The sequence below is a fragment of the Gorilla gorilla genome, chromosome 1 (genome assembly GCF_029281585.2).
Source record: "Gorilla gorilla gorilla isolate KB3781 chromosome 1, NHGRI_mGorGor1-v2.1_pri, whole genome shotgun sequence".
In the NCBI taxonomy this organism is placed as follows: domain Eukaryota; kingdom Metazoa; phylum Chordata; class Mammalia; order Primates; family Hominidae; genus Gorilla; species Gorilla gorilla.
In genome coordinates, this window is record NC_073224.2 from 70,437,276 (window position 1) to 70,463,066 (window position 25,791).

The window sequence follows — 25,791 nt, forward strand, 5'->3', positions numbered from 1 at the left end:
TGGCCTCTAGAGTTAGAATGCCTGTGTTTGAAACCTAACTCTACTGTTTACTAGCGGTAGCAAGTTCCTTAGGTTCTCTGTTCATGAGCACCTTCATTTTAAAAATGGGAATAACAATAGAATAATTTCTATTGCATAAGTTATAAGAATTAAGTGAATCAGTTAATTTGTGTTAACATGTTTAAGATGTTACCTGACACATGATAAATTGCTTTATAGTTGTTGATTAAGTGTTGGTAATTACAATGATCATAATTTATAGTATTCTTGTGAAAGCTAAGCAAATGAGCAACTAACTAATGTAAACAATGTAGAAGGATAAGAGAGGAATAAGCAGTAGGCTTTGTTAATACAAATGAAGAAGTAATTTATTTCAACAACTAATGAGAAAGAATATGAGATGATTTAACGCGGATGATATTGAATTCAGTCTTGGGAAAGAATAGCTAGCATTTATTGAGCATTTTCATGCATTAGTTTATTTAATCCTCATAACTTATGAGAGTAGACATTATTAATATTGTCATCTTATAGTATACTGAAGCACAGACATGTTAACAAATTTGCCAGAGGTCAGACAGCAAGGAAGTTGCAGTTTTTAGTTTCAAACCAGTTAGTCTGGCTGTAGAGGCTATGCTAAGTGTTGTGCTATACCACTCCTCTTAAACGGTTGAAAGGCTCTCCGTGTGAAAGTATACACATTTATTCGTGGCTAAGGTATTAGTTGCTTAACAGGATGTATTTGAAGATCAGAATTTAAAAATTTCTACAAACTTGGGAAAAGGTTGATTGTTCTGTAGATGTAACATGTGGCAGTTAGAACCAGTTTTAAACTTGCTCAGTTAGCCACAGTTTACCTTGGCTAACACATTTTTACAAACCAACCAATCAATTTCAGCTCCTTCCTTCTGAAAGTCAGCACTCAGGAAGAGACTCACTCCAATAAACATGCAGAATTCTGAGTACCAGCAATCAACAGCATTTTCACTCAAATAAATGTCACTACCCCTGTGCCTCTAGAAGTCACCACTTCCTGAACTCCATGTTTCCTAAAGACATTAATAGCTCACTAGCTAAGGAAAGATAGGCAGAGTTAAATAATGCTAAGTTTTATGTCCTGAATTATAGGCAGAAAGATAAATGATAGTGTTATTAGGATAACAAAGAAAGCAAGTTTTTAGCCTATCTAATATTAGAATTTTCCTAAACCTTGGGAGCTAGCTAGTGAACTCTTAATAAGCTAGACAGGTGACTTGATTTTTCTATGACTAAATGAAAACTAAGATAAAACTTTGTCTCATGACTTCATTCTAACTCTTCTTGTTATGTTTTATGTTGAGTTTGTGTTGCTTTCAGTTTATCTATGTGAGGATATCTGAGACATTCAAGAAATGTGAGGCATAGTTCAGGAGAGCTGAAAATTATTTACATATAAATCACAGGTTATTGTTATTACTAAATTCATTGACAGCTGATAGTATAAAAGGATTTTTATAGGTAAGAAACCCTTTAAAATAAATAGACTTTATTTTCAATCTGTTTCCTTCCCAGTTTGTTGATGTTCATTCTTCCTTCTTCCTATATTTTTTTCACCATTGTGGTTTAAATAGGTTAACTTTAAATTTCATCTTAAATTAGTTTTTGTCCATTTAGTTCGCCACAGGTTGCTGGTGTCCCTAGATTCCGGTTTGGGCCACCTGAAGATATGCCACAAACAAGTTCTAGTCACTCTGATCTTGGCCAGCTTGCTTCTCAAGGAGGTAAATAGTTAAACCTTTAGATCCCTTGAATTTGTATGTATTTGGTAATAAACTATTAAGCTGTGATTTAAGGGGGGAAAAAGAGCAAATATGAATATTTTTAAAATTGATATTGTTTGCTAATTTATTTTTTAAAATGCTGTAGTATACTTATTAAGCACTGCCTTACATCTTATCTTTCCAACAAAGTTCTAATTTCTTTGAGCATAAGGATTAGCTTTTACATTAGTATCTCTTCTGGCTCCTGGTGTAATGTCATACACGTAGTTTAAGTATTCAGGAATATGTGTTGAACCAATAAATATAGGTACTACTAGCCATTTTAAAGTTGTTGGAAGGAATGCAGCATGTTTTCTGTTTACAGTTTGACACTTGTAACATTTCTAATTAAATGTATAAGGCTAGTTATATTTTTTGTATTAACATTAAAACAAAAAATAAAAGATCAAAATATGTGGAATAAAATGGCCACTACATTAAGTAGTAGAATTAGCTAGGTTTCCACATGTGAATTATGCTATTTGTGGAATTGATTACCTTTTAATCCTCAGTTGGAATTCATATTACCCTCTTTATTTCTGGGAAGCTGTCTGGCACTTGGTAAATGAATAGAGAATGCATACTACTATTACAATAAGCTCAATCTTTAGCCGTCATAAAAGTCATGTAACATCTGCTTGTTTAGGATATTAGTTCTAACACTGAAGGCCTCTTCTTATATGAAATTGTAAGTTGACTTTGTAAATTTAAAATGTTATGTGATTTTGTGACTTTGTATGTTAATACAATTTCCTAGACTTGGGCATCTAGGCTTAAATTGGAATGCCAACATTTTAAGCTTAGTACCCTTGGTAATTACTTTGTTAATCACTTTGTAATTAACATCCATAGTTGGATACTCAATAAAATTAGCTTGTATGAAACTCTTAAGAGCATTTTAGCGAATGTTTTAAGGGTACTTTAGCATTAGAAAGTTTAAAGGATGTCTTTAAGTTGTATTTAAAATTTTGAGGCCAGGTGCAGTGGCTCACACTTGTAATCCCAGAACTTTGGGAGGCCAAGGCAGGAGGATCACTTGAGGCCAGGAGTTCAGGTGCAGCCTTGACAACATAACAAGACTGACCCCTGTCTCTACAAAAATGAAAAATAATTAGCTGGGTCTGTGTTGGTAGCCCTAGCTCCTTGGGAAGCTGAGGTGGGAGGATCACTTGAGCCCAGGAGTTTGAGGCTACAGTGAGCTATGGTGGTGTCACTGCACTCTTAACTTGGGTGACAGAACGAGACCCTGTCTCTAAAATAAAATAAAAAATAAAAGTTTGAGAGATGGATTTTTGCTTGATGGAGTAATTAAATCGTGGACTTTAGTAAAGTTGTGTATCTCCAATAATTAATATTTTTCTTTCAGATCCATGACTTGTTGATAATTTTATGTTTTTTTCAGTCATTCATTAATATTCAGAATTGTCTTTAGGTTTAGGAATGTATGAAACACCCCTGTTTCTAGCTCATGAAGAAGAGTCAGGTGGCCGAAGTGTTCCCACTACTCCACTACAAGTAGCAGCCCCAGGTAGGGATCAAAGGCAGATAGTAGGTTCTGTTTTATTGGTAAAATGAAAACCTATGAAGTATCTTCTGGCTAAAAATGTGATAAACCACAAAGTTTTAAAGTTCTTTTTCTTGTGTTGTCTTTTTAAAGTGACTGTATTTACTGAGAGCACCACCTCTGATGCTTCGGAACATGCCTCTCAATCTGTTCCAATGGTGACTACATCCACTGGCACTTTATCTACAACAAATGAAACAGCAACAGGTGATGATGGAGATGAAGTATTTGTGGAGGCAGAATCTGAAGGGTAAAAGTTTATTTTGTTGTTTTTGCTTGCTTTAGTCTCAACAGACTTGCACATTTGTTTTCCTTTAGCCAAGAAACAATCTGCAAAGTTGTGTTTTGTTTTTTTTTTGTTTTTTTTTTTTTTTTTTTTTTTGAGACAGAGTCTCGCTCTGTCACCCAAGCTGGAGTGCAGTGGCGTGATCTCGGCTCAGTGCAGCCTCCGCCTCCTGGGTTCAAGCAATTTTCTGCCTCAGCCTCCCAAGTAGCTGGGATTACAGGCACCCACCACCATGCCTGGCTAATTTTTGTAGTCATTTTGTACTGAAGTTTTCACATGACTTAAACTGGAGCAGATTCATGTTATTCTTGTACTGTCTCCCTCATTTGTGTCTTGAATGGAAGAGAGAAAGATGGATGTAGCCACTGAGCCAGGAATTTTACATACCCATAGCCTATCTCATCTGGGCTAGAGCCCGTGGTTTGGTTACTGGTATACTATTTAGTAGTGTGACTATTGTGAACTTTTTATAGTACTGTGCTTTCCTAAAATGTTGTTTTGAGATTTATCAAAATCTGGACCATATATTTCTTATGAGTGTCAAGAATGTGAACATCCTTGTCAAAAGGAAAAAGGAAACATAGGAAGAGGAAAATCATAAACTAAAATTGGAACATGTCGTAGTGAGAAAAGGAATGAGGAAAAAACAATTTGAGCTCTTTTCCCCCCTGCTCCTTTGAAAAATATATATGGTAACCAAATCAGTCTATAATTTTTTGTTTAAGGGAGCTCTGGATTACTTAAGTGATAAAATAGATTTAAAAGAGTGGATATAATTTACGATTGACTGTAGGATCAGTTTTGTATTTTCTCATTTTTCTTTTCCTTAGTATTAGTTCAGAAGCAGGCCTAGAAATTGATAGCCAGCAGGAAGAAGAGCCGGTTCAAGCATCTGATGAGTCAGATCTCCCCTCCACCAGCCAGGATCCTCCTTCTAGCTCATCTGTAGGTGAGTCCCTGCCCTTGACTGCAATACAATTTTTATACATCAAACTTGTTTGTGAAAACACTGCTTTATTAGTAACAAATTAATAATCATTTTTTCTTGTATTTTAAAATGCTTTATTTAAAAGAGAAATTTTATTATTAAAAGGAACTTGGTTTATATTGAAATAATTATTCTAAGAATATTCTGGCATCAATAATAAATATGGACATGGTGGATCCATCCCAGAAGAATAGCTCACTCATGTTTCATCTAGACTATTGGTTGTCAACATATGTTTTGTAGAGCTCTTGGGTCTTTTAGAGGTGCTACAGGGGTTGTAGTGGATGGGTATACTGGGAGGGAGGCTAAGGAGTGCTAGGGCACTCCAGGCCTCTTGCCTCTGTTTGAACCACAGCAGCTCCATTTTTATTGTTCTACATATTGGGGTTCTACATGAGATTTGATGTGGAGAGTTAAGGGGTAAGAGCTCAGTTGCTTAAAAAAATTGTGTGAAATTTACTGATGTAAACAGTTTCAGAGTTTGGCTTTTCAAATTTTTGAAGTTATTTTGAAAAAAAGATATGTATTATTCCTGTAATAGAAGTTATTTTTTAGAATAACAGTTAGCATTTACTGAACACTTAACTGTGTATCATGTAGTATTCTGAGCCCTTTACTTATATTTACTTATTTGATTCTCACAACTCAGTGCGGTAGATATTCATCCACATTTTATAGATATGGAAGCTGAGGCACAGAAAGGGTGAATAACCTCTTCAAAGTCAAATAGCTAATAAGTAACGGACAAGCAACGATTACACTGAAGAATTCTGGCTCCAGAGACCCCACTCTTAAACAATACACTATACTAGCTCATCTATCTCAAATTTTTAGACAGAGAATTACCTTTATTATTAAGGATATACAGTACTTGGTCATTCAGTCTGATTATTTTAATTTTTAATTGTTTACAGTGGTAATTCTCAAATTCTGCCGTGGAACCTTCAGATTTTATGGCAGACCTGCTCAGTTATTTATTACTTTTTTAAATCACAGAACTTTGCTATCCCAAAATCTCTTCCCCTGATTCTCAGCTGCTTTGATGTGACACATCAGCCTATTGGTTAATATCCCTAATATCTCCGATTTCATATCTGGTAACTTTAAATTTCTATACATTATGTAATATGGATACTCATAACTAATCTTGCAATCAGGATTTAAAATAATGTATGTAAATTACAGAACCATTTCATACGCAGTAAGGCTTAAAAAATGTATAACAATCATATTAATGATTACTGAAGTTTTGTGCCCCCAGTTATATTTTGATGTCCCGTAAAAATTGGCTTTCCTCGATAGCACTTGTTATATCTTATCAGAGCTTGTATGAGAAAATATGGTTGTTGTTTCCTTTAAAGTATAATATGAAATTACGATGTCTTTAAATTTATTTGATAATGTAAAACGGTACTTCCCCCATCGGAGTATTCATTTGGTCAACACATTTGACAGTGTAGCAGGCAGTTTCATAGAAAGCATCACTAAGAGAAGGTGACATTTAAGATCTGAAAGAAGAAAGGGATCAAAGCTGTGCAGTTACTTAATGAAGAGCATACTAGATCAAAGAGAATATTAATAGATGCCAAGTCCATAAGGCAGCAGTGTGTCTGCTTGTGTTCAGGGTCAACAAGGAGGCCACTGTGGCTGGAGCACAGTGAGTGAGAACAGAGAGTAGCAGGAGATATGTTAAGAGGCGGGAGAGGATAGATCGAGTAGATCATTGTAATTGCCTTGGCTGTCATGGATACCAGAAGCTATTGGAGGGCTTCACACAGAATAATGACATGACATGATCTGATCAGTTTGGCTGCTGTGTACAGAAGAGATTAAAAATGAATAATGGACAGAAATGAGAAACTTTGGAGGCTACTGCAGTAAGTCAGGAAAAGATAGTGATAGCTTAGGTGAGACGGTAGAGTTAGGATTGTGAGAAGTTGTCAGATTTGGGATATATATTTAAATTTGAGCATTCATGATTTGCTAATGATTGCATTTGGGGTGTCTGAAAAAGAAGAATCAGATATAATTTGTGTTCTGTTGTAGGCTATTTGCTGAGGGACTTGATATTTTGTTTTCTGTTGTATTTCTCAGCACCTGGCAGTATGTTTGATACATGGGTAGTCAACAAGTAAATATTTATTAATATAAGTGAATGAATGAAAAAAAGTCAAGCACTTCTGGTTTGTTTTTTTTTTGGTTTTTTTTTTTTTTTTTTTTTTGAGACAGGGCCTCGGTCTGCCTGGTTTTTTGGGTGTTTTTTGAGGCAGGATCTCACCTGTCTCCCTGGAGTACTGTTAGCTTGATCATGGCTCACTGCAGCCTCAACCTCACCCAGGCTTAAGTGATCCTCTAGCCTCAGCCTCCTGAGTAACTGGGACTGTAGGCATGTTCCACCATGCCCAGCTAATTGTTTTATAATTTTATAGAAACAGGGTCTCGCTGTGTTGCCCAGGCTGGTCTCGAACTCCTGAGCTCAAGTGATCCTCCCACCTTAGCCTCCCAAAGTGCTGCTTTTTTTGTTGTTTAACCATTTACCCTTTTTTGGTTTGTTAAATGTTCCTCATTGTTTGAAAAAAAGAATTGAAATCAAATGAACAAGTCTGCATCTTATTCATTCATTCATTTAGTAATTAGTTTGTATCATTATAAATGCTTTCTCATTTTTTCACTTGCTTTTCTTTTATCTTAATGTTTTTCTTAGATACTAGTAGTAGTCAACCAAAGCCTTTCAGACGAGTAAGACTTCAGACAACATTGAGACAAGGTGTCCGTGGTCGTCAGTTTAACAGACAGAGAGGTGAATTTCTGACATAACTGGATTACATGATAGAATGTGGAATAGTAATAAATGGAACAAGTTTTCTAATCCTTAAGCCTCCAATTTATTTTTTTAATGTTCCAAAGTTTTATTAAATAATTACATGTTGAGCAGGTGATATTTACCAATCTGTAAACTTCATGTAGACAGATTTGTATACCTTAGATATATAATAAATATGTGCTTATATTTTATATTTATTGATTTCTTCCTTAAATCCAAATTAAGATTTGGAAAATATGAAGTGTTACAGTGTTATATTCATTTGTTGTATCTCTACCTATTGCCATTATATTGTTAATTTTTTTATACAACACGATAAAGCTTTGTGATTATGTTTTAGCTAGTAAAAGTGTAAAATTTTAATATTTCCATGTTTTCCAATATAACTTTTAGATTGTACTTGTGTCACAAAAAGAGGGATTAATCTGCTTGTAATAATTTCCATTGAAGTTGTAGAATACCCAACAGTTTTATATCCACAATGCCTAGATATTTTTTATAATGAACTAGGGTAAGTGAATACACTAGTTTTGAATTCTTAAAAGATATATTCAATTTGATTCTTTTTTCTTTTACAGGTGTGAGCCATGCAATGGGAGGGAGAGGAGGAATAAATAGAGGAAATATTAATTAAATGGTCTGTAAACAATAACAACTGTGAATAAGATTATCAAATCTGTTTTAGTGTAATGATTGTCAAGTTTAAAAACATTTTTATATATAAACTGGTATACTCATGTCAATATTCTTTATTAATAAAATGTTTTTCAGTGTCAAAATTTATTATTCTTTTCTTCATTAGTTGACTCCTCCTTTGCTCATCAGTCTAAGGACAGTTGTACCAGACTTTGGATAAGGTCTGCCCAGAACGAGTAGTAATTGCTCTTGCTGTTCTACTAGGCACATCAATGTTATAGTATTGATCTAAATGGAAGAGAAAAACATTTTTTTAGTTAAAAAGAAAACAATGCCCAAACTAAAAAATAACTTATGTTGACTATTATGCTCAAAGACAATGTTTATCATTTTAATAGAGATGTTTTTACTAATTAATTTGAACTTTATAACAAAAAGAAAAACAATTGCCTAGAGTTTTCAGCTTTTTTGATGTTTCAAAAGATTGACATTTCACCATCTTTTTGTAAAATCAGGTTCAGCTCTCCTTTATGAAGTAAACATTAAAGAGTAACCAAGTTTGAAAAATAATTTACTTGGGGTTATTCCTTTTAAAAAATACATGCCAATGTCATTCATATTATGAAATTACAGGCAGAATAACTTAGATTTCTGGGCATTTCAAAGAAAAGCATCCTGAGTAATATAATTTAATTAATAAAATTAGTTTCTCAGGAACTTCTTTCTGATCTTACAGACTCTGCAGTGATGCAAATCATTATAACCTTGTGCCAAACAAGGTATCTGTTAAATGCCACAAATGATAGAAGTAAAATACTGTCGTCAGTAGCAAGTTTACTCTAGTAACTGGATGTTTTATTGTAATCTCATGAAGGTTAGAGCAGAATTGAATTGCAGTGCCATCATTTTAATTGAAATTAAAGCAAAAGTCTTAACTCTTTTCCACAGCAATTAGAATAAGTATCGTAGTGTAACTTCTCACATTCAGTCATCATTGCAGCCAGCATTTTTACTTTATCTTCATATTTTCACAAATGATATCACCTCCTTGGGAAACTATTAGTTAATACCTTACCTTTAGAAAAGGCATAGTAATCATAGCCGTCAGGTTTTCTGATGTTGGGCAGTGATATAGCTGAGGTAACCACATTTGGAAGTCCTCTCCACAGTATACTCACTTTAACTTCATTATGAAGGACACCTGTAAGTGGCATGTTTAATAAAAGATAACAGATTAAAAGGCAATGTACTATCTTGGAAAGAGCCAGACATCTGAGTTTTAATATCAGTTTTAGCCCTCTGATGTAGAACTATTGAGGGTTATAGACTGGTATATAATGTTCTTGGTAAGAAGTACTTGATAAATAGTATTGGTTATAACTGACAAACCTGAACAAACTGCTTTCCTTACCCACAAGGAAAAAGAAAGTATTGGTCTTTGGTTATTCACTAAGGCAAGTGGATGAGTTTTTCATCAGTAAGCTTAAATTATTAGGACTGTTTGATCAGTATCCATATTTCATAAGCCTTACTGTATAAGAAACTGTATTACATCTACTTATGTTTAAGGATTTTTTTTAACACAATAAAAATGTTACCTTTGTCGTGATAAGCCAGTCTGGCAGGTGAATATTGAATTCTGATGGTGTGTGTTTGAGAAGGTCCTATAGCACGTTCAAAGCGACGTCTCCTAACCTGTGTCGTTTCTCCATACACTGGATAATTTAGAGCAGGCCTTCTTCCAGGGCACTTCTGTACAGGTTCCTGTTTATAAATATACTGCTGAATGCTGCCACCTGTTATGTATTAGAATATCACATGGAAAATGAAAATTAATTTTAATATCCTCAGAAAAGGTGGAAAACAACTTTTACAATGTATAGGAAACAGTTTTGTTCTCATTTTTCATATAATATATTGATATTAATAATGGCTATTAGTCAAGAGTATTATAAAAATAATTATTAAACTCTGAAATACTTGTTGAATGAATAGATGCAGCAAATTACATAGTTATATATTTAATTTCAATTGAAAGTGACAAGTGCTCAGTTTGGCAGCACATATACTAAAACTGGAATGATACAGAGATTAGCATGGCCCTTGTGCAAGGATGACATGCACATTTGTGAAGCGAAAGTAAATGACATTCTATCAGTGACCTGAAAACTCAAATGAATTGTGACTTGCCTGTGAAGAAATGAAAATAAAAATTGAGGGCAATAAGAATACTACCCTCAATATTGATTTTTTTCACTGAAAATATTTGATTTCAGCCATTAAAGATATCTTTTGACAGTAAACTCAATAATGAAAATGCTGAGTGTAATTCTTTAAAAGTTTTGTAATCTTGTCAGTTATGTAACACATACCTCTCTTGAAAAAATACACAGATTCAGGCCAGTTCTTGTATTTAGCTGTTGAAAGCGCTGCCACTATTTGTCCAGTTAGTCCTCCAAATCCTTTGAAAATTGGTTTGGGGTACCCTGCATCTTTTATATCATTGGTAAAACGCCAGTACTGAGAATCCTGATAATTTAAAAGAGAAAATTATGTTATCAGCTTTGGGAAAAAAGATTTGGAACTCCTTTCTAGATTTAAGTATAGAGAGAACGTGTTAACTTAGTTAAACGGTTGAATTTTGACCATTACTGTTATCAAACTGTTGAATTATGATTAAATTTTGATGACAGAGTATTTAAAAGGACACTTATATTGGAGGTTAAGGCAATATATGTTGTAATAAATAATGCAGTTACAAATTATCATTAAATTTCTCTCACAAAGATATTTGTGTTACCTTAAAGAAGAAAGTTTTTCCTTCACAGTTGCACCTAGTAAAAACAGTATCAATGGGGGAAGGAATACCCCAGACTTCAGTAATTCTGCGAGCTGGAGATGGTGGACTGAATGGACTTAGCATCCAGAAATAATGACCTAAAATTTAAGGAAAGACATCAGCCTACAAGCTGAATGCTAAACCTATCACAAAAGAAACCAAAATGAAAAAAAATGTAGTTTTCTTATGCATTGTATGACTGGAAGTTTAGTCAGATACAAAAGGTAGTATTTGAACATTTCTGAGAGCAGGTATTTCCCAAGTCTGAAATTTAGCATAACCTTTGAGATACTTTAGTTTTCTAGTTTCTTTAGAAAGAGCCTATTGGTTGGGCCAGGTGCAGTGGCTCACACCTATAATCCAGCACTTTGGGAGGTCAAGGCGGGTAGATGGCTTGGGCCCAGGAGTTTGAGACCAGCGTGGGCACCATGACAAAACCCTGTCTCTACAAAAAAAAAAAAAATACAAAAATTAGCCAGGCATGGTGGTGCACACCTGTAGTCCCAGCTACTCAGGTGGCTGAGATGGGAGGATCACTTGGGCCCAGGAGATCGAGCCTGCATTGAGCCGTGATTGCGCCACTCTACTCCAGCCTGGGTGACAGAGGGAGATCCTGTCTCAAAAAAGCCTTTTGGCTTTGTGACTTAAAGTCACTATCTCTTTAGATCTCAATTTCTTTATCTCTTAGAACTAAGAAATTATAATTTAATGACTAACATCTCTTTAGCCTCTACTGTACGAAAAGGAATTGCTTTCAGATTTAATCTAAATATGTGTCAAGACTGGACTAGCAGAGTACAGCAGAGAATTAACATGAAATAACTTTTCTTCTGTTACTCTCCGACAGAGAGTGTAACACTTGAACACATCACAATTGAGATGTTATTTTCAAATAAAGCAGCGAATATGCATGCTGGTGTCATTTCATTTGGTATGAAATTAAAATTTTATTTTATTTTATTTTTTAAATTTTAACTACCCCCCCCCCCAAAAAAATTGAACTGCTTTTTAAATCTTAACAGTAGGAAAAAACCTCAGTAGTATCAGTTCAGGGTCTTGGTTTTGTTTTGTTACTTTGTCTAATTTTCTTAATCCAATATTTCTGTTATTACTCTCGGATTCTCCTGTGAGGTGTGCTTATCAATCAGATTCCCCTCCAGAAAACAACCCAAACTAGCACTCTTCCACGGCTTTGGTTCTCATAAATGCCAAAACAGAATGATGAGAAGAAAAATAAATGTGTACATAGCTCACCTCGGAATGCAACTAATGTCCCATTGCGCAAAGTAGTCAGTCCATCTACTGGCTTACCGTTGCATATGTTGGTCTCATCTAAACAAATTAACAAAAACAAAACAAATATAGAACAGAATGAGAAAAGTCTGTATGTTCTTTTCGTCTTTCCACATGGTTCTATTTCCTGTTTACCTTTTCTAAGATCTTGAAGGACACAGTTTGACCTGTTTGCATAGTTATATACTTGATAATTCCATTTTACTTAAAGATGATACTCTTCAAAAGTATTATATGAAATAAATTATTATGAATTGGAATGGACCAGGTTACCTTGATTTTCATGTAAACTAGACATTTTTTGGATGTATGAACTCAATGTGAAATTGCATCTTTCCGTTCTGATTGCCCTCCCTTTGGGTTAGTTTGGGAAATGATACTACAGATTTTTGCTTTGCATTGTACTTTTAAGAATAGACTCCGAACTAAATTTTCTTGACTTTCTATATACCATCTCTGCTGCTCACAGACACACATATGCTAAATTCCCAGCCCTACATTATTACTTAATTTTCTAGAGAATGAAAAAGCTTACTATAATTACACCTCTGCTTACCTACAGGGAAGCTGTAAAACTTCACAAGTTAACAAGGTCAGGTAATATATCTCAGTTAAGTGATACTAAACTAAGGCATTCTGGTTCAGATAGATGTAAACTAACATTACCAGCTTTAAAAATGAAAATAACTGATTCTTAATACCGGAAAGCATGGGATTGATGATAATGCCTTGATTGGGTACTCTCCGTAAGTAATCCATGTCGGGAGTAACTTCAGGCATGAACACGTGGGGCCTGAGAAGCATATGAGGTGTTTCTCCTTCAGCACCACCTGCATCTTCACTCTTTGGATTTACTTCAACTAGTTTGGAGTTTGGAATTTGGTTAGGTCTGGTGGTGGTTTGGAGCATGGCTTCTGCTACTCTTGAGGTAGGGTTCAATTCTGGCATTGTTGATGTCATCTTGCGGGGAGTTGGTGTCGTCTTTGGTTTTCTCACTCTAGGCATTGTTTTTGGCTTTTTGGTAGAAGTGGGTTTTTTGGGTGCTTTGGTTGGCTTTTGAGGTTTAGGAGTTGTCGCTTTAGAATTAGTAGCTCTGTCTTTTGGTTTAGCTGTTTCTTCAGGTTTGTTCATAATCTCAGTGGTAGTAATTGTCTTTTTTGTTGTAGTAGTTACTTTGGGTGCAAGAGTAGTTGTTTTAAGAGTAGTAATTTTGAATGGTGTGGTATCTTGAGTTGTGGTAGATGTTACTTGTGTGGTTGTAGTTGTTATTTTGGATTCGGTAGTTTTTTCTGTTGTAGTTGCTGTCTCTTTTGTCATCTTAGGTGCAGCAGTTGTAGTTTCAGGTGTAGTACGTAAGTCTCTTTCTGTTGTCTTGTCTTTAGCTGTTGTAGTCATTTCAGGTTTAGTCGCTGCAGGAGTCTTAGTTGTAGGTACACCAGGTTCCTTGGGACTGTTTTCAAGAGCTTTTGGTGTGGGTTCTGCAGAAAGCTCAGGAGTTGATTCATCAGGGCTTTTGTGGATAGTGGTAGGCTCCTTGGTGGTAGTTGGAGTAGAGACCTCTGAAGTGGTTGGAGGAGGTGTCTCAGGAGTAGTTGGAGCAGGCTTCTTGGGGGTAGTGGGTGCAGGCTCCTTGGGGGTAGTTGGAGCAGTCTCCTTAGGTGTAGGTGGAGCAGGCTTGTCAGAGGTGGTGGATGTGGGCTCCTTGGTGGGGGTGGGTGCAAGCTCCTTGGGGGCAGGCTTCTTGGGAGTAGTGGGTGCAGGTTCCTTGAGGGTAGTTGGAGCAGTCCCCTTAGGGGTAGTTGGAGCAGTCTTCTTAGGGGTAGTTGGAGCAGGCTCCTTAGGGGTAGTTGGAGCAGTCCCCTTAGGGGTAGTTGGAGCAGTCCCCTTAGGGGTAGTTGGAGCAGTCTCCTCAGGGGTAGTTGGAGCGGGCTTGTCAGAGGTGGTGGATGTGGGCTCCTTGGTGGTGGTGGGTGCAAGCTCCTTGGGGGCAGGCTTCTTGGGAGTAGTGGGTGCAGGTTCCTTGAGGGTAGTTGGAGCAGTCCCTTTAGGGGTAGTTGGAGCAGTCTCCTTAGGGGTAGTTGGAGCAGTCTCCTTAGGGGTAGTTGGAGCAGGCTCCTTAGGGGTGGTGGGAGCAGGCTCCTTAGGGGTGGTGGGAGCCGCTGCCTTAGGAGTGGTGGGAGCGGGCTCCTCAGGGGTGGTAGGTGCGGGCTCCTCAGGGGTGGTGGGTGCGGGCTCCTCAGGGGTGGTGGGTGCGGGCTCCTCAGGGGTGGTGGGTGTGAGCTCCTCGGGGGTGGTGGGTGTGAGCTTCTTGGGGGTGGTGGGTGCAGTCTCCTTGGGGGTAGTTGGGGCAGGCTCTTTGGGAGTGGTGGGTGCAGGCTTCTTGGTGGTGGTGGGTGCAGGTTCCTTGGGAGTGGTGGGTGCAGGCTCCTTGGGGGTAGTTGGGACAGGCTTCTTGGGGGGGGTGGGTGCAGGCTCCTTGGGAGTGGTGGGTGCAGACTTGGTAGTGGTGGGTGCAGGCTCCTTGGGAGTGGTGGGTGAAGGCTCCTTGGTGGTAGTGGGTGCAGGCTCCTTGGGAGTGGTGGGTGCAGGCTCCTTGGGGGTAGTTGGGGCAGGCTTCTTGGGGGCGGTGGGTGCAGGCTCTTTGGGAGTGGTGGGTGCAGGCTCCTTGGGGGTGGTGGGTGCAGGCTCCTTGGGAGTGGTGGGTGCAGGTTCCTTGGGAGTGGTGGGTGCAGGCTCCTTGGGAGTGGTGGGTGCAGGCTCCTTGGGAGTGGTGGGTGCAGGCTCCTTGGGGGTAGTTGGGGCAGGCTTCTTGGGGGTGGTGGGTGCAGGCTCCTTGGGAGTGGTGGGTGCAGACTTGGTGGTGGTGGGTGCAGGCTCCTTGGGAGTGGTGGGTGCAGGCTCCTTGGGGGTGGTGGGTGCAGGCTCCTTGGGAGTGGTGGGTGCAGACTTGGTGGTGGTGGGTGCAGGCTCCTTGGGAGTGGTGGGTGCAGGCTCCTTGGGGGTGGTGGGTGCAGGCTCCTTGGGGGTGGTGGGTGCAGACTTGATGGTGGTGGGTGTGGGCTCTTTGGGCGTGGTAGATGCAGGCTCCTTGGGAGTGGTGGGTGTGGGCTCCTTGGGAGTGGTGAGAGCAGGGCCTTTGGTTGTAGTTTCAGCTTTGGGTGTAGGTTTAGCCAGCACTTTAGATGTGGGTGCTAAATCTTTAGCAGATGTTTTCTCTATACTTTGCGTCTCTTTAGCGGAAGTAGTCTTCTCTTTTCCATCAGTTGAAGTCTGTTTATTTGTTGTAGTAGTTTCTTTAGTTTCAACTGTTGTCTCTTTATTCACTGTCAAAGACGTCTCTTTAGGTGTATCAGAATTAGGCGGAAGACTGGGTCTGGGATTTATTGGTTTTGCTGTTGTGATCTTGGGAGATGTGGTGACTTTATTGTGCTGGGTGGTAGACGTGTCAGGAGTTGTGACCTTGAAGTCACCATTGTCCAATCCACTTCCAGCTTCATCTACAACTGGTGGTTTGGGGGTAGGTTTCTTTTTAGTTCTGTTCTTCTTGTTATCTTTTACTGGAGAAAAAATATACATCTTGTTATTTTAGAATATTTTTTTTCTTTAATAGTGACATAAAGATCCCATCTTTATCATTGACTAGTTGTGTGTTTCTAAGCAAATTGCTAACCTCTACTATGTCCTTTAATTTGTTGTAAAATGGCAAATACTCAACCTATCTTATTGGGCTGTTTTAGGGAATAAATGAGATGAGGGATGAAAAAGCACAAATAAAACTCTATACAATTAATACATGGAAGTCAGTGGCAAGTTCAAAATTACCAACACGATAAATAACACTAATTCATCTGTTTATATTAATGTTCTTTACCCCCTACTTTTTGTACTCTTATTCTTCAGTGCCCAGTGTCCCTTCCTTCCTCCTGGAAACCTAGTACTACCATCTTGCTGCACCAATTATCTCAGAGGCCTCTACAGCTACCTCTGAGCAATCTACCCCAGTCACCCCCACAGTCCCTGCTGAGCCTTGTTCTCATACATAGGGCTATTAGCCACTCCTTTTCTTCTGCGCAGCTAAACTTGCAAGTCCCAGGGGACATAAGGAGGAGCTTAGGGTGCAATGGGCAGCAAAAAGACAGTATTTATCAAGGCTTTCCCATAGCAGCTGCCCCACATGTGAACTACAAAGCCCAAGGGTGGCTTCCTGCGCGATTTTCTGGGTGACTAAAAGATTAAATGTCTGGCTATTTATTTAGAGTGAATGCTTCGGAGGAAATCACAACCACTTAGAGTTCTTTAAAACTCCCTTATCCAAAAATCCAGTATTTCCTGGAGAAAGAGAATATATATTTAGAACCAGAACTTCAGGAAATAATAAACAGCAAAGGAAATCTCTTTTCAGGCAATAATAGCCTATTCTGTAGCACAGTCTCTACTAGAGGAAAAGTCAGCCAGATATAATATATAAGTTACTAGGAAAATAAAGAGGATTTGTAAAATATGGATAATATTTTTTCCATAGAGGTTTGTAAGAATTTAATGAGTTAATACTTGTAAAACACTTAGAACAATAGTATATAAATGTTTGTTAAAATAAAGCTGGGGAAGGGAAAATGAAAATGCAAGGAAGATGAAGGAGAAGAAGCAAAATGATGTCAAGTAAACAAGAATGACAGTAGAAAGCCATCAATAATCATCTCTGGTGCCATCTTGTGGTTCCACAGTCCTGCTACAGCATCTTCTTATCCTTTGCTTTTAGAGTGGCTTCTTAGCCGCTTGGCACTAATTTCCTGTAGGAAGTATTCATTTGGTACTTTCTAAGATAATATTTATAAAGTTATATTCCCCCCCATATTAAGATGTCCTCATTCTACCAACACGCATTACTTTTAAATATAATCATTGTTAATATGGCATTGATACAGTCTTTGATCTTTATCAATGCTCAAACCTTTGAGTTTCTTCTGTAATTCTCTATTAGCAGCTGAATTTTTGGAAGACTTGATTTTCCGAATTGTTGAAGAAGAAGAGGAAGAGGAGGAGGAGGAGGAGGACTCTTGATTTTCAGAAACAGAATGTTCTATAAATCAAATAGAAAGTTTGATCACACCAACTGTGATTTAAAACAAAAAAGAACCACCAGTCTAAACACAGCAAGAAGTGCTATTTACTAGTCTACAAGTATCTGGATTTTGCTTTTATTAGTAATATGACCAACTGCCTTTTAATCTGTCAGTTAAAAGCAAGGCACCTGGGCTTATGACAGATACTAGCAGTATTACTAGTATCTCTCAACTTTCCCATATCCTCCAAAACACAGAATCAAATTATTCTGCAAAGAAAATCATGGGGTGGTTTTTGTTTTTTATAGTAAGATTTGTCCCTTCTGATTTGTTTTAACCCAGACTCATGCTGGGTTTGGTAAATACAGAAAGAGCTGAGAGTTTATACTTTGTCTTAAACTTTACTTAAAAGCAAAGTCTAAAACCTTCGAGTGTAATGAGCCTCATGATTCCTAAGATTACCCTGTTCTCTGAGAATGGGCTTAGATAAGCAGCCACCTACAAGTTACTTCATCTAAGAAAGCTCCTTTGATTATATCTGTCATCTTCCTACCTTCTGTTATTTCCTCTGATTCTATAACTTTCTTAGTCTTCTTCTTGTTTGGTGGTTTAGGTGAACGTTTGGTTGTTGATTTGATGGTTTGAGATGCTCCTGAAGGTGGAGGTGCTTTCTTTGAAGATGGTGGTGATGTGGGATTATGCACTGAGGCCAAGCAAGACAAGTCAGTTAACATCTTGTTTATGTTCATCAGCAGCTCTAACTGTGAAAAGCATGGATGCATCTAGCTTCAAGAGTAGATGCTGGTGACAGCCAGTGCAGGCAGGCTCCAGCTCAACACGAATGACTCCATTTAACTCTAAGGATGCATTGCTATAAAATACTGGTTCTCAAATTGTTGTAAGTTATGACAGGGAGCAAAGTCTCAGGAATCAGAAGACCTAAATTCCAGTCCTAGGCCTGCCAGCCTCTACCATTGTGACCTTAGGCAAATAATTATCTTGAACTTCATCTTCTTGTCTACAAACTAAGATGTTTATTCAAGATGATTTCTGAAGGTCTTTGCCTTCAGAATATTTTTTCTGTTTTAGTATTCATTTTTTTCTGTTTTAATATTCATTTAAATTAAATGATGCCAATTTGCCTTTTGTTCTTTTTTTAATTACAAAAGTTCTACATGAATATTCTTGTGAAAAGTTCACACCTTCACATTGTGCTTTTCCTCAAAATGCCCTGCCCTTCCCAAAGACACAACTGTTAATGGTTTGGTGTGTATCTTTTTAACCTTTTAGTCCCCTTCCCTTTTCTGCTTCTCAGTCTAGAAGAGAAAACATGGAATTTTTTTTTTTTTTCATTAGGAACAAGAAGAGGGACTAATGAAGGATAAGAAAACAGCATTGGGGACTCTCTGGGTACAGAAGGGTTGTGATAAATCATGCTGCTCCCCGCAACATCGCCCCAGAACCCTACTGCTATAGTCTCCATGAACTGGCCACTGTCCCTCTTGTTTCTCCTCCTACCCAGCAAAAACATCAAGTATCTCAATTTGAGAAACAGATCTGCCATGTACTAGCTAATGTTCTTGGCCAAAATGGCTAACCTCTTGGACTCTGTTTTCTCTTTCACATTCAGAGGCACTTGGATGGCTGGGATTCCTTCAATTCTTGAAACGTTATGATTTTTAGATATATAGACACCCGTAAGTAGTATCTATACTGAAACAACTAAGTGGTGAATCTCAAGATAGTTTGGTTATTATACTTAAAAAATGAAGTATTGAGGTTCTGAGTGGTTTTATTATTTTAAGTCGGGACGCTGACTATCTTATGAATTCTGTAAAGAAAGTTGGCCAGCATTGCCTTCATCATTTTTTTTCAGAGTTCTACCTAAACTTTAGGTAATCTGACCAAATATTTCATAACATAAAGTATTATCTTTATCAAAATGTTCTCTCAATGTCTCATCACTTTCTAACCATCTTCACTCCCTACACATCCTCTGCCCAAAACAAATTCTTAGCTTTCTTGTCTCACAGCCAAAACAATTAGGGTAATGAGTAAATATGTGTCACTCATCATGGGGCCTGCTAAAAGCTGCAGGAAGGGTGAGCTCTGAGTTTTTTATTACAAGGGTGTTGTCTTCATTATTTTTGGAATGTTTTCCCATGAAAACATTGAACGGTTAAGAAACATCTCTCAATTCTGCTGATTAGCAGTTTTCCAATCTTTCTTCACTGTTCTAAAGAAGCAGGAAGCGCAGGCTTGTTTAAATAAAATGATAAGACTGATTATGCAAGCAAAGCTTATTTTCACTTTTACCTCCACAAATATTCTTGTTTTAACAAAGTAGAATTTAAGAACAACCATTCGGTAAAGGAAAGTAATCCAGTATTCAAGTATATTTAAAAAATCTTTTTCTGTAAAATCTGGAGCCTTTTGTTATACTCTAGAGTAATCCCTCAAGACCTATAAACAGAGAAGATGATTTTAAGATGGGAATATCCCTTGTTATTGACTTCACCACGCACATGTATTGGAATAGAGACTGCTGAGGAGACTGCAGAAATGGGAAGGAACATGACAGTTAACAATGTGTTAGGTAGATTTGCCTATAAATTTAATGGCTTAAACTAATTCATAAATTTACTTGTTTGGGGAAGCTGAAAGTGTTGCTTGTGTCCTTAAATATATACTCAAACACTGAGGCCAAAAGCACAGATAGCTCAAAGGATAGTTGACTTCGTGAAGTCAGCAAGGGTGAGACAAGAAATCATCAAGTGAGTTGATTACTGTTGATTTAACCTGAAATTGAACCATATCTGAAGAAAAAAAGACATGTACATTCAGCGTCATCCTCTATGTTCCCCCTCTGGCAACATCTTGTACTCTTGGAGCCTGGCTGAGCCTGGGGGTTCTGCTGTTGGAAGGCGCTTTTCTTCTTTAATTCATCTCCACAAAACAAAATTATTATGAAATAGCTTATATGTTAGTAAAATCAAGGCCTAAGATGGACTGCGTGTTAGACATTATCAGTGATGCTAAGGTAGGTGCACAGATCTGGCTGTACTGAGAAGCATTGGTTCGTACTGTGATGCTTACCTTCTGCACAAAAACTCTCATAATCAGGACAGCACTTGTCATACTTCTTACATTGGGCGTCGCAGTCACACTCCCTCCCTCTCTCGAAGGACTCAAAGCAGCGGCCTTTACAGGAAAGCTCTACGCAGAGCAAAACAAGAGGTTACAGATTATTCATTGTGAAGCCAGGCCCATGTATTTGACAGCCATTTCCCACCTTAGACTTGACTAGGTTTCCAAAAGTTCATTTCTAAGTCTTTTATTTGAAATTTGGAGTACATCATCCAGGAAAAATTAGATGGTATCCCAGATGGAGAAAGCCCAGGTCAAAAAAGAAATATGGTGACTGAGGGCAACTCCTCTTGCCCTTCCAGACTCCAAGAGACATCCCGATGCTGCCCGAGTTATTTACATGTATGGACAAAGAAAAATCGGGAAATGTCTAAATAGTGAGATAGCCTTCATATGAAATCTCTTCATCCTTCTCCTCTTCACACACCGCTTTGTAATAGATTCACAGTAATTGAATGTACAGGTCTCAGCAATATATTCCATATAAATATATATGTATATATATTCCACATAAATGGGCCATTTTTGAGGCTTAAAAATCATTTGTAATGCAGAGGCCCTTATTATGACAAACTGGGGAAGGTGTATAGTTGAAAGCTTTCAGCCTAATCTTACAGTGTGGACTATGTTAGGGAGGACTACTCATTTAAAAAATGAAAATTTAAAAAGCCTTAGTTAGAGTTAACAGGGACTTACCAAGGCCTATTTGAAATAATTACCTATCCAATACATAAATTGTACAATATATTCCTCAACTTCACATTCAAATTCTAAAGCAAATACACCTTTCAAATAACTTTAATTACAATTTTCTTAAATTGAATAGGAAATGTTTCTGTGTTAATAACAAAATGGCCCAAAATATATTCAAGTGAAACACCACTCATAATTTAAAATTCAGACCTTCAAATTTTAACTGAAATTCATCATTAAACACTAGCACTTTATCTTTAAAGTGTCTTTTCCAAGTAATTTACAAACGTGTTAACATCAGAAAGTCCAATGGTAGACAAGATTATTCCATGCTCATGTATTCTTTTGATGAAACTATTGAAAGTCCTCATTACTAGTCGAGGACATCTCTGATTGTAAATAATTACTCCTTACTATTTACTTAATGACTGCTGACTCACAGTATCTTCTCTATTTAAAATAAGACATTTTACTTGGAACTAGTCAATAACCTTGTGCAAGTGACAGACTTCCAGGCTCCCCTTACCCTCCCCAGTAATCACAAGCTTTGACACCATCCTTAGGTACAATGCGCTGCAACATTTATGCAAGTGAAGGAAAGTCACTTAAGCAAAGGAAGTGATACAGTGGGAAAACAGCACTGCAAGCAGGTGCAAGGGGAGGCTCAGTCTCACAGCACTGCACGAGGGTGCAAGGGGGGACTCACAGACTCGCAGTGTTGCTTGACAGAGGAGACACCCGCTCTCAGGACTTACCTACAGTGCAGACTCTCTTGAAATCAGGGCAGCACTCCATGTAGTGTTGACAGTTATAATCACAGTTGCAGATGGCATCTCTAGAATACCCTTCCCCACATCTCCCTGCACAGCTTGATAAATCTAAAATTATACAATACTGGCGTAAATATGGCCAAACCACTTTATAGAAAGGGAGCAATCTAATGAGGGGGACAAAGCCACTTGGTGAGAGAGAATTTTATTGATCGAGAAGGTGTTGGAATGATGTCAGCAATAGGCCCAGCTGATATTTGGCTGATGTCTTAGGTGATCTCAATTATGTCACTTTATTCTTCACTAGACTGAGATGATAAACACATTTTTGAAAACCAGGCAAAGTAATGGCTTTGCCTAAAGAGGGTGATACTCCTAAGGAAGAGGTGGCAGCTACAGCTACTACCGATCTGTGGTTTTGATGATTAGCAGTTGCCATTTATTGAGCTTCTCTATGCCAGGTGCTGAGTCATACATTATCTCTAATGCTTATGAAAATGTTTCCAGGATTTAATAGCCCTTTTTTAGAGATAAGAAAGCTGAAACACAGAAATTTTGACAACTTGCTCATTATCACACGACTAGTTAATAGTTCCAGTATATTGGCATCATAGGTTAATTAATACCTCCCAATTATTTGTAGTGAACTCTTTTACCCTTATAATTGTCCTAATTTAGATAACACATTTTATGGTCACCTTAAGTAAACAATCCATCCAGAATTTGAACTCTGATATATCTTATTTTAAGCCTGAGATGTTTCCACCTGTCACTTTGCCTCCCATTCCTGAGGATAAGTTTAGAGCACGCTGGTTGCACCAGCATAAACTTTACTGAGCTTTTTCTTCCTTAATTGGTGGGGATAACTGGATTTTTAAAATGTCAGGGGAGCCAGATGCTTACAACCACTGCTAAAGTGAGAACCCTTAAAATAACTGGGCATAACTATAAAGGTCATGAACAGAGGTTTTCCAAGCAACAAATAAGCAAACAATAACAAAAGCATACTCATTCTCAAATTTTTTTAAAAGTCATTTGGAAAACACCACCTTAAAACCCTCCCTGAGAAATGACTGCAGAAATGTGACAATGGAATCCATCTCTGGAATAGAAATTGGCAGGTGCACTGTCCTAAATCCACAAAGGAATGTTGAAACACACTGAAAACAAATCTTAAAAGAATAGAGTCCAGGAATGCCAAAGTCTGAATATGCAAATAAAACAGTAAATTGTAGGACAACTTTCAGAACTTTTTGTGTACATGAGTGCATAATGCATACAAAAATGTATATATAGTGTATGTATATAAATACATATATTATATATAAAGAAAAAAGAGAATGAGAAGAGGTTGAGAAAGCAAGAGAAGCCGACAATACAGTATCAAGAGATTGTTCTTTTATAGTTGGCAGATTTCTGAAATAAGAAATCATCTGTAATCCCAGCACTTTGGGAGGCTGAGGCGGGCGGATCACCTGAGGTCAGGAGAGACCAGCCTGGCCAACATGGTGAAAACCTGTCTTTACTAAAAACACAAAAATTAACCGGGCATGGTGGCAAGGGCCTGTAATCCCAGCTACTCGGAAGGCTGAGACAGGAGAATCGCTTGAACCCGGTAGGTGGAGGTTGCAGTGAGCCAAGATTGTGCCACTGCACTCCAGACTGGGAGACAAAGCAAGACCCTGTCTCAAGAAAAAAAAAAGAGGAAATCATCCTTACAGGAAAAGCTTACTTTCATAGATTAGGTGTCTGTCCTACTTTTACTGCTATTAATTGTAACCATTAATTTTATTTATTTATTTTTTTTTTATTTTTGAGACAGAGTCTCACTCTGTTGCCCAGGCTGGAGTGCCATGATGCAAGCTCAGCTCACTGCAACCTCCACCTCCCGGATTCAAGATATCCTCTTGCCTCAGCCTCCGAATAGCTGGGATTACAGGCACACACTACCACACCTGGCTAATTTTTTTGTGTTTTGTATAGAGACAAGATTTTGCCATGTTGCCCAGGCTGCTCTTGAACTCCAGACCTCAGGTGATCTGTCTCCCTAGGCCTCCCAGAATGCTGGGATTACAGGTGTGAGCCACCACACCCAGCCCCATTAATTTTAATTTGATTTATTTAATGACAATTAAAATTAAAGTAACACTGTTTTAGTGAACAACCATTTGTATTACAGAGGAAAAGGCAGTTTAGAAAGTGCCCCCAGTGTTGTGAACCTTGTCATATTGTTACGAGAAAGCCGAAGGGTCTGGAGATACTGGAGTAGTCATCATTCTTATTGAATATTCACATTCGCTTTCATCTGTTTTCCTGTCTTTTCTTATCTAGACAATTCTGCAACTTATGCCTATGCAGACAGTTACCACTCATGTTCAGGTTTCATAAGAATCTCATATTTTACTGGAAATGTTTACTTTAGAAACATAATTTCATCATAACTGTCATGAATCTTGATTTTTATTCTCTCAGATTTTGCTTATCAAAGGGGAACAAAAGGAAAAGAAAAGAAAAGAAAAATCCAAAGCTTGGCATTGTTACTATTAATCCCCCTAGATGGCACGCTAGCATCTTTTACTAATGCGATTACACTGAATGTACTTTAACAGTCTCTAAAAATGAGTAACAAGAACTATTCATCCAGGACCTGTTTTGGGAGAACTGTGAAAAGTTACGTTATAACACAAAATGACAGTCACATCTGTATATGTCCATACCTGGATAAATAGTTCTTGTAAGAAAAAGAGAATGTTTTCAAGACTAATAAAATGCCATTTGAAACACTGTAGTTTATTATAATATGGTATCTACGTCTAAATGATGCCAAAATAAGTTATTTATCAATAATTTATTTGATTTAAAAGAACAAATTGTTCAACATATAGGCAAAAATTACATGTTATCTAAATATTGTTCTTTTTTAGTTATTTTTATGATACTATATAGCTCCAGCATAATTTTATGATGAACTGTCTGCACTTTTTAAACTTTCGAGAGAACCATAGAAATAACAAGTACCAAAATTATTCTTTACACAAGCTCAAAACTCTCAAAAGGAGAAAAAGATGAGAATTCCAAAGCACTTACAAACAGGCTACATGTTATATATTATTTTAAGGTTGTACAGTATATTAAACTCAAGCAAATATAAATTTTTAGAAACATATTTCCGTTGTTATAAAAATCAAGACTGAATGATTAGCAATAGTTGTTAAATAAAAGTATGTTCGATGGTTAAGCTACCTTGAGATGAAACTTGCTGAATCACGAAAACAGACAGCAGCAACAACAGGTAAATGGGAAGTGTTTTCCATGCCATCGTTGTTTTCAGGTACTGTAGGTACCCCTGCTGAAAATAAAATAAAAGTATCAGAAAACTGCTCTTTCATCTCACCACTAACTTAGGCTTGCATTATACAGATTTCAGTAACTTTAAAAATGTAACTTAATAATAAAACCATCCCATTCTTGAAACAAGACTTTAAATCAGCTTTAATTTTATAGAAAATATTTGGCCATTAGACTTAATCTTATGCAGAACAAATCAAGTCACCCTCAGCCACGTTATTGACAGTTTTAATACTTGAGAAATCTCCAACATAGAATAGACTTATCTTAAAACTCTAGCCAAAGTATGGCATGTACTTAACAGTGCAAGGTTAAAATTTTATCTTAAGGAAAATAATAACCTGTGTCACAGAAATGTAATTTAATAAGCATCATGGAGTTACTGTTCCAACTTTTTCTTAATTCTCAGTATAAATTCAGAGGCTTCCAACAGGTGTATTGCATAAACATAATCCTTTTCAAAAATTTCCAACTACTATCTTTACACATTTTTTTCAAACACCTCTAATGAAAACACATTTAATTCTATGAAGCAAGTTAA

At 37.4% G+C, this 25,791-nt stretch overlaps 2 protein-coding genes and 1 non-coding gene across 7 annotated transcripts in view; 2 read left to right on the plus strand and 1 right to left on the minus strand.

Moving 5' to 3' along the window:
* The window catches only part of TPR (translocated promoter region, nuclear basket protein), a 61,538-nt gene extending 53,298 nt beyond the window's left edge, over positions 1-8,240 (plus strand). Inside the window, exons 47-52 of the mRNA XM_004028052.4 lie at positions 1,654-1,760; positions 3,232-3,327; positions 3,457-3,613; positions 4,480-4,598; positions 7,342-7,437; positions 8,040-8,240. Coding sequence (XP_004028101.2) covers positions 1,654-1,760; positions 3,232-3,327; positions 3,457-3,613; positions 4,480-4,598; positions 7,342-7,437; positions 8,040-8,095 — 631 coding nt within the window. The 3' untranslated portion in view covers positions 8,096-8,240. The remainder of the gene's footprint in view (positions 1-1,653; positions 1,761-3,231; positions 3,328-3,456; positions 3,614-4,479; positions 4,599-7,341; positions 7,438-8,039) is intronic.
* PRG4 (proteoglycan 4) lies at positions 8,191-25,252 on the minus strand. Of its 5 annotated transcripts, XM_019028013.4 has the most exons (12): positions 25,146-25,252; positions 21,888-22,010; positions 20,389-20,508; positions 17,846-17,995; positions 17,181-17,309; positions 12,931-15,786; positions 12,191-12,268; positions 10,898-11,034; positions 10,470-10,626; positions 9,696-9,893; positions 9,173-9,298; positions 8,191-8,385 (listed from the first exon to the last, which is right to left on the minus strand). In XM_019028013.4, exons 1-12 carry the CDS (start codon positions 25,219-25,221, stop codon positions 8,288-8,290), a joined length of 4,248 nt encoding a protein of 1,415 aa, XP_018883558.4. In that variant the 5' UTR covers positions 25,222-25,252; the 3' UTR covers positions 8,191-8,287. The 5 variants fall into 5 exon arrangements, with proteins under 5 accessions (XP_018883558.4, XP_055223610.2, XP_055223616.2 ...); XM_055367635.2 differs by lacking the exon at positions 21,888-22,010; XM_055367641.2 differs by lacking the exon at positions 17,181-17,309.
* On the plus strand, positions 10,142-10,245 carry LOC115932199 (U6 spliceosomal RNA). Its single transcript, XR_004068521.1, has one exon. It is a non-coding gene; the product is annotated as a U6 spliceosomal RNA (small nuclear RNA).
* Positions 25,253-25,791: the final 539 nt, after the last annotated feature.

Bases quoted from the DNA above. Each gene is read 5' to 3' on its own strand.
- PRG4 (XM_019028013.4), bottom strand. From the start codon at position 25,221: ATGGCATGGAAAACACTTCCCATTTACCTGTTGTTGCTGCTGTCTGTT. The intron at 15,787-17,180 runs GTTTGAGCATTG...TTTTTTCTCCAG, and splicing joins ATTACAGAAGAAACTCAAAG to TAAAAGATAACAAGAAGAAC. The intron at 12,269-12,930 runs GTATTAAGAATC...TAATTTGTTTAG, and splicing joins CATCAATCCCATGCTTTCCG to ATGAGACCAACATATGCAAC.